This window comes from Lynx canadensis, chromosome D3 (assembly GCF_007474595.2).
Source record: "Lynx canadensis isolate LIC74 chromosome D3, mLynCan4.pri.v2, whole genome shotgun sequence".
In the NCBI taxonomy this organism is placed as follows: Eukaryota; Metazoa; Chordata; class Mammalia; order Carnivora; family Felidae; genus Lynx; species Lynx canadensis.
Genome location: NC_044314.2, coordinates 85,716,990 through 85,734,555, shown reverse-complemented (window position 1 = coordinate 85,734,555; position 17,566 = coordinate 85,716,990). Strand labels below are relative to the sequence as shown.

Here is a 17,566-nt window from a genome sequence, read left to right as displayed (position 1 = left end):
GGTGAAGGTGAAAGATGTGGCTTATTTTCAGGGACATGTTGGGTGGGGAGTATGGATTGAGATTCACAGGCAGGGTGCCAGGTGGTCACTCTGTGAGAAGCGTGAGGGAACAGAGACTGACTGAAGGATCCCCAACTCAAGTACCCCCCTCATGCTTAGTCTGGGGCACCCAATCACTGAGTCATCGCACTGTTTAAACTGTGCTGTCTCTCCAGGCTCCCATTGAACATGTGTAACTGAATCTGAGGGCCTTAAATGCATGTAAGGTAAGATTCCCCCATATGACAGAAAAATATTTATCATTATAAGGCATTCTCATAGCAATCTGTTCTTATGTATACAATAATTTGCTTTTAAGAAATTGTGTGCCAGGAATATCAGGAAATCACGTCACCTGTTACATGGAATTGTGACACACGATCTACCTATTGGTGCATAAAGGAGCATTTACTAACTCTGTCCTTCATCATCAGTTCTATGATACCTGGCTTAAGTAATGAGCCTTATTTTAGAATGTACTATATGTGTTTATTATTCAGTATTTGTTGCGTAATAAACATATGAATCAAATCATGATAATCCTAATAATATTAATAAGAATTAATACTTGGTAAGGGGTTGCCATACACCAGGTATTTCTCAAGCAACTTTGTATTTAGTAACTCACTTAATTCTTATGACAAACTTTGTCCTCATTTTACAGATGAGGAAACCAAGGTTTAAAGAGGCGAAGGATTTTTTTTTAAAAACTTTTTAATGTTTATTTATTTTGAGAGAGAAAAGAGAGCGAGCAAGCATGAGCGGGGGAGGGGGTGGAGAGACAAGGGGGACAGAGGATCCAAAGCAGGCTCTGCACTAACAGGCCGATGTGGGCTCACAAACCATGAGATTATGACCTGAGCCGAAGTTGGATGCTTAATCGACTGAGCCACCTATGGACCCTGAAGTGAAGGATTATTGAATCCACATTTCCAGACCTCAAATCCCAGGCATGGGCATGGTTACTTTGGTAGTCAAAGGAGAGAATGTATATGAAAATAGACTCTTGTTTTAGTCACGTATAATTAACATAGTGTTGTATTCATTTTGGGTGTACAATATGATTCAACAATTCTATACCTTTCCCAGTATTCATCAGGATAAGTGTACTCAATCTCCTTTATCTATTTCACCCATCCCTCCCACCCGCCTCCCCTCTGGCAACCACCAGTTTGTTGTCTGTGTTTAAGTCTGTTTGTTTGCATCCCCTTTTTCTTTGTTTGTTTATTTGTTTTGTTTCTTAAATTACACATATGAATGATAGCATATGGTATTTGTCTTGACTGATTTATTTCTCTTAGCATTATACTCTCTAGCTCTGTCCATTGCAAATGGCAAGCTTTCATTCATTTTATGGCTGTGTAATAGTCCATTGTATATATACACCACATCTTCTTTATCCACTCATCTATCAATGGACACTTGGGTTGCTTCCATATCTTGGCTACTGTAAATAATGCTGCTATAAACATAAGAGTGCATATATCTTTTCAAGTTAGAATTTTCATTTCCTTTGGGTAAATACCCAGTAGTGGAATTATTGGATCTTGTGGTAATTTTATTTTTTAAGTTTATTTATTTATTTTGAGAGAGAGAGATTACATGAGCAAGGGAGGGGCAGAGAGAGAGAGAGAACCCCAAGCAGGCTTTGAAGCTCAATGTGGGGCTGGAACTCATGAACTGTGAGATCATGACCTGAGTGGAAATCAAGAGTCAGATGCTTAACTGATTGAGCCTCACAGGCGCCTCTATGATAATTCTATTTTTAAGTCAAAAAGATTATTTTTTTTTAAATAGCTGCTATTTGTGGAGCTCTTACCCTGTGCCAGACACTGATAAGCACTTGTCATGCCTTTTCTTGTTTAATTATGATAACTCTATGAGCAGATGCAGAAAGGGAGGCTCAGAGAGGTTAAGTGACCTGGCCAAGGAAATTTACCCAGGATTATAAAATAATTGCTGTAACCCTTAGCCAGTAAACTACACTGCCTGCCTATAGAGATGCAAGTTTTCATTATTATCATCACAAAGAGCAATGGGGCATTAGCCTTTAGGTAACCCTGAATCAAAACCACAGTGAGAACCACTCACAGCTCACTAGGATGCCCATGATCCAAAAAGCAGACAAGAACAAGTGTTTGTTGAGGATGTGGAGGAATGGGACACACACTGCTGGTGGGAACATGAAATGGTGCAGCCGCTTTGAAAACAGGTGGGTGGTTCCTCAAAAGGTCGAAAGTAGAGTTACTAAATGATCTTTCAGTTTCACTAGTAGGTACACCAGAAAACTGAAAACATGTTCATGCAAACACATGTACACTGGTATTCATAGCACCATTATTCATAATAGCCCCAAACTGGAAACAACCCAAATGTCCACCAAAAGAAAAGAAAACAGTCTATCCATACAATGGAATATTACTTGGCCATCAAAAGGAATGAAATAGAGATACATTTTCCAACATGAATACACCTTGAAAACATGATGCAGGGGCACCTGGGTGGCTCAGTCAGTTAAGCACCTGACTCTTGATTTTGGCTTAGGTCATAATCTCACCATTTGGGAGTTCCAGCCCCACATCAGGCTCTGTGCTGGCAATGCAGAGCCCGTTTGGGGTTCTCTCTCTGCCCCTCCCCCCGCTCGTGCTGTCTCTGTCAAAATAAATAAATAAACCTAAACAAACAAAAAGAAAACATAATGCAGAGTGAAAGAAGCCAGACACAAAGGACCGCATACTGCCTGATTCCATTTATATGAAATGTGCAGAACAGGCAAATCCTAGAGACAGAGGGTAGATCAGTGGGTCACCAGAGCTACAGGTGAGCAAAGGGTTCGGAGTGATGGCTAAGGGATGTGGAGTTGGTTTTGGAGGTGATGAAAATCTGAAATGGATTGTGGTGATGGTTGCACAACTCTGAATATACTGAAAACTGCTAAATTGTACACTTCAAACGAGAGAGTTGTATAGTGTGTGAATTATATCTCAGTAAACTTAAAAAACAAAACCAAAACCAAAAATGAGCAAGGGGGGCCTTTCTGCCACTGGAGAGGACCTGGTTACATTGACAAGTCTGGTCCTATTCCTCCCCTAAGCAGTGATGACTCAGACAGATGCCAGCATTATCACCAGGCGTGCCCCGAATCCTTGTTTCCTCCCTAGGAATCCAGGGTGTTGCCCTGTTTCCCACTTTTCCCGGGCATGCCTTGCCCAGCTCACCCTGGCAGGCCTGGGGTAGAACCCTGAGTATGGCTTTGCCTCTTGTGGCTTCTTTTTGCAGCAGCCTGGCACTGTTTCCCACACACCCCCCTCCAACCACCTGCCTCTCCCACCCCAACACCCACTCCCACCTCCAGCCCCAGCTTGCTATCAGAAAAAAGTCTCAGATTTAAAACCACGTGGAATTCAGGCGTGCACCAGAAGCTGCACCTTGAGGTTTCTTGTGCTGTCAACCCCTGCAGACATCCGGGGTCATCCCCGCACCCCACTTACCTAACGTAGGAAAAGACGATCATGTGGAAGATCCACTTAATGGTGCCATAATTCATGCTCTGGATCCGGGTAACTTTGTTTGTCTCATACTGGAAAACATCATTCCAGCTGCAGCAGGCTGCCATGGCGAGAGACTCACTGTCCACAAGGGTCTGGACCAGGGCTCAGCCTTCCCAGACCAGCCACAGCAAGCCCACCAGTAAGAGGAAAATGAAACATCCTGATTCTTAGCAGGAGCCTTTAAGTTTGAGTTCCTCCAATGACGGCAGAGTGGGGGCAGGTCCTGGCAGCTGCCCCAGATGTGGCCGGGGATAAACAAGAGAAGCGAAGTCCTACAGGCCTGGCTGGCAGATAACCCTGCCCCGGCCGGCCTCCCCCAGATGCCTGCACAAAGATGGTGTTCAAAGGAAGGGCATTTTTAGAATTCTGCCTTATCCCCTTTTTTCTTTGACTTTTTTTGGACTCATTTCAGTTAGGGGAAAGGGGCAGCCTTTCAAAGGTCAGGAGACCCAGTGTTTCCACTGTGACTTAATAAAGGGGCCTAGATCTTTCTACTGTCTCAAGGCCCACTCAGAGACTGACTAATTCATTTCTACAACCCTTTGTTCAACCCCAGATGTCTGTGAACACTGGGTGAATGAAGATCTTCCTCTCCTCCCTCTCACACATCCTCCACAGCACTCTGGTCTGTAGATGGGGGTGGTGGGTGGGAGGGGGGCATCAGATCTGCTGGGGCTGGGAGGGGAAGAGGGCTTTATTTCTATACTGGATATTTCCTGCGTGACCCTCTAGATCCACTCTCTGCCCTCTTCTGTGCCCCCTGAGTTACACGTGTGATGTAGGCCAGTCTGCCTAAGACCATCAGAAACAAACTTACCATTCAACAAAACTAGGTTTACTGACTCATTCCATGAGAAAAAGCTCATGCCAGAGGATCTAGGGGCATCATTAAAGGGACAGAGCTATCATAGGATTATGGGGAATGGTGGGGTTTAGATTAAATTTAAATGAAAACAGATTTTGATAGACTCAGAGCAAAGCAGGTTTGTATACAACGGTCATCTTTAGATCTGGATTGCAAAGTGGACCCAGGGCCCTGCTTCCTTGGAAGCAATAAACCTAAGATGGATGTTGAATGTTGTGTCTAGAAACCCTTTATCCGAAGCTTTGTACCTGAGATGCAATTTGAGGCTGCTTCTCTTTGGCAAGGTTGTGATTTAGATCCTCCAGGCAAAAGTGGAGTATTTCGTTCTTATTGATGCAATTCCCAATAGCAAATTTTCTGATAGTTTATTATTTTAGAGGATGATATTTCTCAGTAAGAAAGCAACAATCACTCAAAAAAATGGGAGTGGGGGTGCTACAATACACCTAACATACCCTTCAAAACTCTCAAGGTCATCAAAAACAATGAAAACCCTAATAAATTGTCACAACTAAGAGGAGGCTAAGGAGACATGACAACTAAATGTAATGTGATAACCTAGATAGGATCCTAAAACAGAAAAGGAACATCATTTAAAAACTAAAGAAATGTGAATAAAATATGAACTTTAGTTAATATTGATATATCAATATTGATTAATTATAAAAATGTACCATACTGATGTAGGATGTTAATAATCAAGGAAACCGGGTATAGGATATATGGAAAAGCTGTGTACTATCTTTGTGATTTTTCTGCAAACTTAAAACTGTTGTAAAATGTCGTAGATTCTAAGTCTAAAGTTTTCTTTTGGCCAGCAAAAGAGCAGATGAGGATTAAAGCGAGAGATGGCTAATGTACAAGAAAAGACAAAAGCCCTGATTAAGGGTCCTTGCCCTGTATCCATTCATGCCAGAAGGTTTACAAACGTGATGGGCATGTACAAAGAGATAAAGAAACTAAGAACATTAACTTGGGGACGTGAGGGAAAAGGGGGGTTTTGAAGATATACAGTGTTTGGGGTTTGGGTCAATATAACACAAAATCCGGGCATCAGGCAGTCGGGAGGAAGGTTGTTTACCTCGGACGTGAGGCAGCACCTCTGTTTACCTTAGCCAGCCTAGGGGATGAGACAGATGGGGGAATAACCTCAGGGTTAATAAGGCACCTTTTCTTTTGTTAACCATCTCCACTCTGGGCTGCTTTGCCTGCAGCACAGTGGTCCATAGTCCAATTCACCAATTTACCTAACCTGGTCCTATTCTCCTGTGAAAGCAGCTTTTCTGCTATAGTACTAAATTGGGGTGCTTCCACCCTGAACATCTAATCTTGTTTATTTCATATACCTATATATTGGGCACCTTTGCACCGTTTCTATTTCAGACCTTTGCCTCTCCCTCTCTATTTTGGGTTGCCTTTGCACCTCCCTATTTCTGGCACCTTTGCGCCTCCCTTTTCTTGGGGTGCCCTATTCTTGGGGTGCCGATCTGGTTTACCCAAACTTGGGTGTGAGCATGTTATGACTTTGTATTTCTTTATGTCTTGTTAACCCATTGATGTAAGCCTGGGGGATTCCTAAGCTTATCCCCCACAGTAAAATGAAAGTTTATCTTTAAAACAAAAAAGATTGGGGGTGGTGGTATTATCACTTTACAGGTACAGTGAAATACTGTTTGGTGTTATTTTTGCAGCTGACTTTACTCATTACTGCTCTTCCAGATTGCTAAGCGGCCAAGCCAATTTTTACTTTTCCAGTCTGAGCTAAATTTTACTTTCTTACTCATGTGAGCTGCACCAGGGGCTACATTACCTCCTGGCTCTCAGTTCGGGAGACTGGAGAGCGGAAGAAAGGTGAGATTGAATGCAAATTTTCTCGACCCTTCTCAAAAGTGCTCGTGGCAGGGATCCTGGTCTTTCTGCTGAACTCAGACAATGATATCTCATGCTCTTCCTTCTCCGCTTCCTCAGCCCTCTGTCTGCTATTTCTCCCACCACCACTTCATGGGTACTGTTCTTTTTTTTTTTTTTTTTTAATTAAAAAAAAATTTTTTTTTTAATTTTTTAAAAAAGTTTTTAATTTTTTATTTATTTTTGAGACAGGGAGAGACAGAGCATGAACAGGGGAGGGTCAGAGAGAGGGAGACACAGAATCTGAAACAGGCTGCAGGCTCTGAGCTGTCAGCACAGAGCCCGATGCAGGGCTCGAACTCACAGACCGTGAGATCATGACCTGAGCCAAAGTCGGCCGCTTAACCGACTGAGCCACCCAGGCGCCCCTCATGGGTACTGTTCTTAATAAGCTTACCAATAAGTTATCAGTTGCCATATTTAGTGATATGTTTTGTTCCTTATTTCACCTGGCCTTTTGGACCAACACCATGTACCGCTCTCTACCTCTTGAGCAATTTATTCCCTTGATCTTCATGACTCCCTTGGGCCCTTTCTCCTAGTTTTTTGTCTTTGCCTCTATGTTCTTTGTCGTATCTTTCTAGGACTCTTCTCCTTTTATGTGTCAGTTCCAGCAAATTCTGCCTCAGCATTTTTTATATTTTTATCAGTCATGACAGGTTATGTTGCAATAACAAACAGCCCTCCCAAATCCCATGGCTTAAAAACGATGTCGTTTTATTTCTCATCCACAATAAATATTCACCATGGGTCACCTGGGAGGCTCTGCTCATCGTAGTCACTCAGAAAACAAAACTAATGGAATAGCCACTATCTTGAACTCTTGAATGAGAAATCTGGCAGGTCTTAGAGTGGCATTTAAATGCTCTGATCTAGAAACGATGCATTCCATTTTGCCCCTAACTCACTGGTCAAAACTAGTCACTTGGCCCCAGGAACTTGGTCCCAGGGAATCAGGAAATGCAATCTCACCCAGAAACAGAAGAAGCAGAAATATTTGGTAAATTGCACTAATAACTTTTGTATCTTCTCCCTGGGAGATTTCATCCACACACATTCTTTTAGAATCACCAAATGCTAAAAGAAAAGGAGATGGAAAGAGGGGTATATGTGTATATCACGTGTTTAACTATGCATGGAATATAGCTGGAAATAAAACCTACTACTAATTTGGGGGACCAGTGCAGGGGGGTCCCTTATTCAAGATAAGGAACTTCAAGATGGCAACAGCAGAGCATTAGACCAAGCTCAGGTCTCTCTTAAGTATGGGTCCTTAATGGAACTGCACAGATCCCATGTCCATGAAGCTGGCTGTGTCTGGAGGGATATACAAGATGGTCTCTGGGGAGGGAATTGGAGGATTAGTTAGTGTTTGTCAAGAAACTTATTTCTTACCTTTCTATGAAGTTTTTCTACCATACTCATGCATTCTGTTTTAAAAATCTATATCTCCAGACCAAATCTGCCTTCTGAGCTCCACACTGGTACAATCTATGAACCCCCAGATCTAAAAATCCCATAGACACTTAAAATCATATCTTTAGAATGGCACACTTCCCCACAAAATAATAGTGCTTGTAAGGACTGATTAGAGGAAGAGAGTGGAGACCGGATGTGGACCACTTTCCTTCTAAGCTCAGCTTGAGGGTTAAGGGTGCTTTTTAAAAAAAAATTTTTTTTAATGTTTTTTTTTTATTTTTGAGAGAGAGAGACAGAGACAGAGAGTGAGCAGGGGAGGAGCAGAGAGAGGGAGACACAGAATGCAGAGCAGGCTCCAGGCTCTGAGCTGTCAGCACAGAGCCCGATGCAGGGCTCGAACTCATGAACTGTGAGATCATGACCCGACCTGAAGTCGGACGCTTAACTGACTGAGCCACCCAGGCACCCCAAGGGTGCTTTTTAATGGGAAATGTAGCATCAAGAGGAGATTGGGGGAGAGAGGTAGTTAATATGGAAACATTTGAGCCATTCAAAGATGTTCAAAGTGGAGTGTCAAGAATGGTGGTCTCTGTTTCTTTGTGAAGTAGGAAGTTAAGTCTTGAATGGAATGGGGCTTGGGTGAATTTCTCTTAGTCAAGGGCGAGTGTGTGTGTGTGTGTGTGTGTGTGTGTGTGTGTGTGTGTTTCTGGTTACAAGTCAGAAAATCAAGTGACTTCCTTCAGCAGAAAAGGTAGTTTTTTGAGGAAACACTATCATCTTAACAAGTGCAGGAAACGTGGCCCAACGTGGTAAGAACTTACTAATAGACATGGAAACTAAAATGTCCTGCTCTGAGGTTGCACTTGCAGTTTGTCTGAAGCTGGGGGGTCCTCTTTCTGCCTGCTTCTCTGTGTACCCACTGCATATCTCTCTAAGCACTGGACTTCTCTACTGCTCCGAGGGCATGTCACCAAACAAGGTCATCAGGGCAGCCACATCAGGTTGGCCACAGTTCCTGTCAAAGCCCAGACCTACGGCTTAATTCTGGAGTCCCAGAGGAGTGAATTTGATTGGTCTAGCTATTTATCTCTAGTCCAATCAGCTTAAGGTTGTGGGTGGGGTCACATAACAGACATGGTGTCAGGGACCCATTGGGGAAGGCAGGGGAGGAGGGGAGAAGGGGAAGAAAGGGAGAAGAGTGGAGGGAGGGAAGAAAGGCTGGGAGGAAAGAAAGGGAAGGAGAGGGAGAAAGAAGTGTAGCTCTCAGGGAATACAGGCTCCTAGGCTGGGAGACTCAGGTTAACTACTGCTCTCAGGTGGGACGATGCAGTCTGTGCAGTTTCCCAGAGGTCCCTAGTGGGATTGAGCCCCAGATGCCTACAGCATGACCTGTTCTTGAATGCTTCTTATATTGACTGCCTTCCCTCCCTGTCCCATTTCCCCAGTGCCCTTCCTAACTTCACCTCCCAAATAAACTACTTGCACCTGAATCCTTGTCTCAGGGTCCACTTTGGGGGAAACTCAGTCTTTTCCCACCTCCTATTGTTAGGGAGTCAGGAATGTATCCTGTTGTTAAGGCTGTTGTTAAGGAGTCAGGAAAGTATCTATTCCTGACAGCAATAGGTGGATTTGTAAGCAGAGTCGTAACACCTCACTTACACTTTAGTGAAAATCACTCTGGCTGCACAGTGGAACGCAGACAGAAGGGGCAAGAATGGAGGCAGGGAATCTGCCCAGGGAGAAGGTATAGTGACATGGAGGGGGGGCTGAGGATGGATCCCTAAAGGATCCAACACCAAGGGGATGAACAAGCATCAGGGAAGGAGAGGAAAACCAGAAGGGAGTGTATACCCAGAAACCAACGGAAGAGCTGTTCACCAATAAGCCCGTGGCCACAGGAGGTAGCAAGAACAATATAAAGCAAGGGCACTAGTGAGGAAACTGACAGATAAATTAATGAAACAGGATAGAGTCAAGTATTGAACACAAAGATAGGTGAGTACTTAGCATATGACAAAAGCGTTTAAAACCAAAGGAGAAAAATTACCCAAAATATGATCTCAGAGCCATTGGCTAGCCATTTAGAGGAGGTCGGTGGAGGTAGGAGGATGTGGTATTCTAACTTTTTATATTTCAAAAGATGTGTAACTGTTTGAAATGTGATAGAATGATAAAAAATGAGCACAACTCAGGGGCGCCTGGGTGGCTCAGTTAAGTGTCCGACTTTGGCTCAGGTCATGATCTCGAGGTCCATGAGTTCAAGCCCCGTGTCTGGCTCTGTGCTGACAGCTTGCTTGGAGCCTGGAGCCTGCTTCCAATTCTGTGTCTCCCTCTCTCTCTGTGCCCCCCCCCCAAATAAATAAACATTAGAAAAAATTTTAATGAGCAAAATCAGCTACACAAAGGGACATGCAAGTCACTTACTGTTCTGTTTGTGTTGTGTACATTTTGCATTTCAGTAGAGAATCCAAACAAAGATAACTGGATTCCTTTTGAAATAACTGACACCACACTGTCACCTGGCTGGTGTTTAGGTCCTCCTCCCACCAGACTCTGTGTTGGTGTCAATACCAGTGTGGATTTGCAGTAAAGATACTATGAAGGGAGCCTCTTATTCTCCTTCAGGAGTACAATGTTTGAGCCAGGATTCACTGTGGTTTCTTTCTTGGCAACTGGAGCCACTAAAAAAACAAAGCATATTGGGGCGCCTGGGTGGCTCAGTCAGTTAAGCATCCAACTTCGGCTCAGGTCATGATCTCACAGTTCATGGGTTCGAGCCCTGCTGCAGGTTCTGGGCTTACTGTGCAGAGCCTGGAGCCTGCTTCAGATTCTGTTTCCTTCTCTTTCTGCCCTCCCCCACTCGCTGTCTCTCAAAAAATGAATAAACATTAAAAAAAATATTTTAAAAAAAGCATGTCAAATGATGCTTTTTTCCCTCTGTATTTCTCCATGGCAATTTCTCATGAACATGCCTTTCTGACCCTCTCTTCCTTCCCTCTCATTATCTAATTCAGAATTTTTGTAACAAGTTGATCAAGAGTCTACTGCTTAGGGATGTCACAGAGTTAGGAGAGATCCCAGTGCCCTGGTATTCAAAACAGTTTTTCTTTGAGTTACATTAAACCAGTGCTGCCTAAAAAGGTAGAAACTAACCATATATGGTCATTTACATTTAAAATAATTGGGGGGTGCCTGGATGGTTCAGTCAGTTAAGTGTCTGACTTCTGCTCAGGTCATGATCTCATGGTTCGGTTTGTGAGTTCAAGCCCCACATGGGGCTGTCTGCTGTCAGCACAAAGCCCACTTCAGATCCTCTGTCCCCCTGTTTCTCTGCCACTCCCCTACTCATACATGTGTGCTCTCTCTCTCTCTCTCTCTCTCTCTCTCTCTCTCTCCCTGCGTGAGGCTCTGTGCTCACAGCTTAGAGCCTGGAGCCTGCTTCAGATTCTGTGTCTCCCCCCCCCCACCCCTCCCCTGCTCGTGCTGTCTCTCTTTGTCTCAAACAACAACAACAAAAAAACATTAAAAAATTAAAAAAAAATTAAATGAAATTTAAAATTCAGTTCTTCATTTGTACTCACCATATTTCAAGTGCTCAGTAGCTACATGTGGCTCATACTATATTGGACAGTGAAGATACAGAACATTTACACCATTGTAGAAAGTTCTATTGGACAGTACTGCTGTCTGTGGGATAGAGGAAAAGGTGAGTACAGTTGCGGGTAACTGAGGATGGTGAGGGCAGGACCTAGTCAGATGGCATCCATTTTCTGTGGGAAATAAGAGGCAGATGTATCTGCGGAGAGAGAAGAAGGCAGAGGGGTGGGAGGTTTGATGCGAGTGAAGAAGATTCAAAACAGTTGCTATGGTGAACAGGAAAAGAGAGCCAACAGGGAAAACCGGAATTCCAGGGTGGCAGTGAGAACTAAAAACCATGAATTGGTTATTGCAGCAGTCTACGTGACTGAGATTACAACAGGGGCCCGGGCCTTCCCACCTACAGGATCTGCCTCCCACCTCCACACCCAGGGACCCATCAGGCCTTGCCAAGTAGTTCAGATAGTTTTAGAATTTGTAAGCATTGGCATCTAGTATGTCTATTTTGGTCTTTTACATTTGTTCCTGAAACAGTGTGCGTGGAGCTACATTTCTGCCCCTCTGCCCCCCTCAGTTACCCTTCCCTGGGGCTCCTGTCCCTTGCCATCCCCATGACACAGAGCAGAAAGCTTTTCTTTGTCTCCAACTCAGCCCGGGCACTGGGAATGATTGGTTCACTCCATTTATTTGGGTAAAATTGCTCTATCCTTCTCACGAATGCTGGATTTCCTTTAATCCCAGGATCTTCCCTTCCCTCCACTCCATCCAAACCCATAACACACACTTTCCTTGGGAACTTCAAAAATTGATTTCCTGACCAAGACATCTGGCCACTTCAGGTAATAACTAGGTCTTCTGCAACCCTAATCACAGAGGCTGGGGTTGGATGGGGAGAACTGGGAATTTCCTTCTAACGGTGGATGGTAGAGAGATGTCTGAGGTTTTAGAGGACCCACTGCTCTATCAGTCTTAGCAGAACAAATATGAAAATAGAATAGAAGGAAATTTACATTGATCCAAGGCTGAGCTTTTGCTGGAAGTCTAGAATTATGTTAGTTAGGGTGCTTTTGTCTGAAGGTAACAGAATACCAGACACAGACTGGCTGAAATAGAAAAGAAAGTATTATCTCATATAGAGGCTACCCAGAGGGAAGGCAAAATATAGAAGGGGTTGATTTGGGGCTTGAAAACATCATCAGGGATCCAGGTTCTTTCCATCTCTCTGCACTGCTGCCCTTGTTGTTTCATCCTCAGAAAGAAAATCAATTCTTCTGTCTCTCTGATGGGAAAATCTTTCCTGGAGCCCCTTTCTCCTCACCTCACTCTACTCTCTAGTGCTGGAAGTGAGTCACACTCCTGATCCTCCCCTGGAAAGCAAAAGGAAATGACCATGACCAGCTTGGATCAATCATCTGGATTGGGGTGGATGTTGGGCAGTAGTCCACAATGTCTACTACTCCAGCACTGGCAAGAAAGTGGCTAAAATGAGGACCAGGGAATCTATGCTGGACTGTGAAGGAAGGAGGGTCCTGAGAGGGAAAAAGTAGAATAGTCAAAGGATTCTGGAGTTCAAAGAACTGCTAAGCCTGAAACAACTGAAAAAAAAAAACAAAAAACAAAAAACAGAGGATACAACTGGTGGCCAGAGAAATGTAAGACTAGTTCCAGGAGAAACTGACGTCCAGGATATGGTCAAAGGATGTGGTAGCTAAAATAGAGTGAAGGTGAAAATAATTGGAATGAGCAGGGAAAGAGCAGGGACAATGACCAGGAGGTTGACCATGTCTTGGGTCATCTTACAACCATGAAAGTCATCAATATGGTGGTAGGAACTGGGGTCAGGGGGAAGGATGAGCTAGATGCCAAAGTCTGCTAAGAATAAGGGTTGATTAATGAATTGACTGGTTGATTGGTAGACATCAGCAATGGAAAGGCATAGAAGGTGGTTCAGCCAGATGCTGTGAGCCTCTGAGTTTACTCAAGACGGGGGCTCATGGATCTGGGACTAGAGGCAGAGAGTATGGAGGACACCAGGAGAGTGGGAAAAGGATTAGCATCCTCTGGGGAGGGCTTTGAGGTCTCTCAGTGGGGAGCCAGGTTATACTTGGGGCAGGAAATAGAAAGGACTCTGTGTGCTGAGGTCATGACCTAAAAAAGAAAAGAGCATGCCCTCCACTCTTCTCTTTCCCCTTCTCACAGGCTGGAGTGAAACCTGGAGGTGAGCCATCTTTGGCCCAGAGTATCAGAAATCAGACTCTTCATCCACTTAGTTAATACAGAGGCAAGCCCAAAATAACTCTTTCCAAGATTCAATTAATCTCCAGAGCTAATCATTATCTGGGGGGTTAGCAGACACTGGATTGTCCACTCAAACTCTATTCTTTTTTTCTTTGTTAACAGTGTTCCCAGTTTTGTTCAGGTAAAAACCCTCAGGAAAGAGAACTCTATCCCCAACTCAGGGGTATCATGTTAATCCCATTCTATCTGTAGGTGACTGCTTCAGGAATGGGTACGAAAGCCCATTATGGACACTCAAACATGAGGGAAAGTTGGGATCTTCTTTTTTTTTTTAATGTTTATTTATTTTGAGAGAGAGAGAGAGAGAGAGAGAATGAGCAAAGGAGAAGCAGAGAGAGAGAATCTCATGTAGGCTCTGTACTGACAGTGTGGAGCCTGACACAGGGCTCGAACTCACGAACTGTGAGATCACAACCTGAGCTGAAATCAAGAGTTGACACTTAACCAACTGAGCCAGCCAGGCATCCCTTTTAGGAATCTTCTGAAGAAGGAGGTCATTCTTAAGAAAGACCTTGAAATGGTCTTTCAAATGTGACATGCTCAGGACGGCAGAGCAAAACAATGGAAAGAACTTGGTTGAAGCCACTGGATTAACTTTTTTTAAAAGTTTATTTATTTGTTTTGAGAGAGAGAAAGCACGAGTGAGGGAGAGGCAGAGAGAGAGAGAGAGAGAGAGATCATCCCAAACAGGCTCTGCATCGTCAGCACAGAGTCCTATGTGAGGCTTGAACTCACAAACTGCGAAACCATGATCTGAGCCAAAGTCAGACACTTAATCGACTGAGCCACCCAGGTGCCCCAAGGGTTAACTAATTGTGAATCCACTCTACCTGGGACTTCTTTTTAAATATACATTATTTAAGTCAGTTTAATTGGACTTTTTTGTTACTCATACCCAAAGCATTCCGATTTAAGAAGCATTGCTGGGAACCCTTACAAAGTTCACTGGGAGGCTGGCAGATGACATCTCTGAAACCCAAAACAGGTAGAGATACAACTTATGTGCTTTCATAGTGAACAGCTTCCCTGAAGTACAGAGACAAGCAAGGACCTAAATTCCAGGAGGCAACTTTCCTGGGTGCTGGGATGTGTCTTAGGTCCATCATCCTGGCAGGCCATCTATTCTGTCATCTTTTCCTTGGTGCCCTTGCCCTGGCATCTCCTGGTAATAGATGGATCCTGGAATATGCTATTGGATGTGACTCAGGTACACTGAAGGCTCAGTTTCCTTCCCTTTTCTCATTCCCTGTGACAGTTCTGCCAGCTTCTCTTTTAATCCAACTAACACAAGAAATGCTCTCACTCAAATGAGAGATGGATTGACTACCTCTAACTTTCCAAAACCCAAAGACATTTTTGAGATGGTGGTAAAATAAACATAACAATTTTTTACCATTCTAACCATTTTTAAAAAATGTTTAGTTGAGAGAGAGAGATCATGCAAGCAAGGGAGGGGCAGAGAGAGAGAGAGAGAGAGAGAGAGAATCCCAAGCAGGTTCCGTGCTGATAGTGTGGGGCTCAATCACAAACTGTGAGATCATGACCTGAGCCAAAATCAAGAGCCAGATGCTCAACTGACTGAGCCACCCAAGTGCCCACCATTCTAACCACTTTTCAGTATACAGTTCAATGGTATTAAGTACATTCACAGGCAACCATCACCAACATCCATCTCTGAACTCTTTCATCACCTCAAGCTGAAACTCTGTCTCCATTAAACACTAACTCCCCATCTCTTCTCCCAGCCACTGGAAACCACTTTCTGTCTCTATGAACTTGACTATTCCAGGTCCCTCATATAATTGGAGTCCTACAATATTTGTCCTTTTGTGTCTGCTTATTTCATTTGGCATAATGTCTCCCAGGTTCATCCATATTGTAGCATGTGTCAGGATTTCCTTCCTTTTCTAAAAACATCTTTTTTTTTAATTTGAGAGAGAGAGTGAGTGGGGAGAGAGAGAGAGAAGAAAGAGAGAGAGAGACTCTTAAAGCAGACTTCATGCTCAGCATGGAGCCCAATGCAGAGCTCGATCCCATGACTCTAGGATCATGATCTGAGCCTGAATCAAGAGTCAGATGCTCAACTGACTGAGTCACCAAGGTGCCCCAGGATTTCCTTCCTTTTTAAGGCTAGACAATATTTTATTATGTGACTAGAACATATTTTGTTTATCCATTTATTCATCAATGGACAGGTGGCTTGTTTCCACCTTTTGTGGCATATTGTGAATAATGCAGCTACAAACATGGTTGCACAAATTTCTGTTCACATCGCTGTTTTCAACTCTTTGGGGTATATGGCCAGAAGTGTAATTGATGAATCATATCATAATTCTATTTAATATTTTGAGGAACCAAGTTTATTTATTCATTTACTTATTTTTAATTTTTTTTTTTTTTTACTTACCAAGATAGCCACATGTGATTGACAGCTTCTCTTTTTTAACTCAAAAGCTGAATACAGGGGTACCTGGCTGGCTCAGTTGGTGGAGCATGCAAATCTTGCTGTTGGAGTTGTGAGTTCGAGCCCCACGTTGGGTGTAGAGATTACTAAAAAATAAAATATTTAAAAAAAAACTGAATACATCACCCTTGGAAGGGGAAATACCTTTCTTGTATTAATGAGTCATCATCTCTGTCATTAACTTGGAGGTAAAAACCATTTGTTTAATTGCAGCAAGGCATTCAGGTTCAGAGAATGGAGGAGCAAAGGAGAATAAAGTTGTGCTGAAAAGGTGCAAATTTAGGACAAGAAACAAAAAGCAGGAGCAGAGAGCTAGAGGGAAGGCAGAGGGGAGCTGAGAGCGGGGCTGTGGTGTAAAGACCCACCAGCGCCATGGTCCCTAGAGTGATCTAGAATAGAGAATTCCTCCCTAGTTCTGGACTCCCAAGAAGCCTAACCCAGTTACAACTTCTCTTGGGTTGTTTTTTTTTTTTTCTTTCTTTCATGAAATCCCATCTTCCATATTTGTGTCTGAGCATGTGCATAGTAAGCCCTGTGTAAATAAAAGGAAAAACCTCTGTCTATACTCTCACACCACTTCTGACACCAAATGTATGGGGTTCCCACACTAAACAGTTCTCCAATTATGTCTGGACACCAACTAAGTGTCCTACAATTCAATTTGACACTAACTACCTGGAGTTAGTGTAGACCTCACAGATGAAGGGCTCAGTCCCCTAAGATTATCCCCCACTTCAGATGGCAACCAGAAGTAGTGGGTCCCCAGATGACTGACTTGGCTGCAAATTGGGGGTTCACACAAACCCTTCCTCAGGTTTGGTAATTTGCTATAGTGGCTCATAGAACTCAGGAAAACATGTTTGCTAGTTTATTACAAAGGATATAATAAAGGATACAGATGGACATCCAGATGAAGAGGTACATCTGACTGGAAGGGTTCTGAGTGCAGGAGCTTCTGTCTCCGTGGAGTCATGGTGCACCGCTGTCTTGGCATGTGGAGGTGTTCACCAACCTGGAAGCCTTCCAAACTCTGTACTTTAGGGATTTTTATGGAAGCTTCGTTATGTAGGCATGATCAGTTATTAACTTAATCTCTAGCTGCTCCTGTCCCCAGAGGATGCGGGGTGGGGTTAAAAGTTCTAAGCTTTTAGGCATGGCTTGGTCTTCCTGGTGACCATCCCCCATCCTGAAGCTATCCAAGAGCCCACCAAAAGTTGCCTCACTACGACAAAAGTGAGAACCTGTGTCAGGATCCAAGGTCAAAGAACAAATGTTAAAATAAAAGATACTCTTAGCATCCCTCTCACTCAGAAAATTACAAGGGTTTTAGGAGCCCTATTTCAGGAACTGGGAGAAGAGACAAAATATATACTATGCATTATATGCCACAATGACATAGTGTGACTGAGTATTTATTCCTCACAA

General features: G+C 43.5%; 1 protein-coding gene across 2 annotated transcripts in view; it reads right to left on the bottom strand.

Moving 5' to 3' along the window:
- P2RX7 (purinergic receptor P2X 7) overlaps positions 1-3,772 on the bottom strand; it is a 48,696-nt gene extending 44,924 nt beyond the window's left edge. Inside the window, exon 1 of one of the 2 annotated variants that reach the window (XM_030292461.2) lies at positions 3,531-3,772. Coding sequence is in view for 1 of the 2 variants with exons in the window: in XM_030292460.1 (XP_030148320.1) it covers positions 3,531-3,655 (125 nt within the window). In the remaining variant the exon portion in view is untranslated. The remainder of the gene's footprint in view (positions 1-3,530) is intronic. The other variant, XM_030292460.1, reaches the window with a different exon arrangement.
- Positions 3,773-17,566: the final 13,794 nt, after the last annotated feature.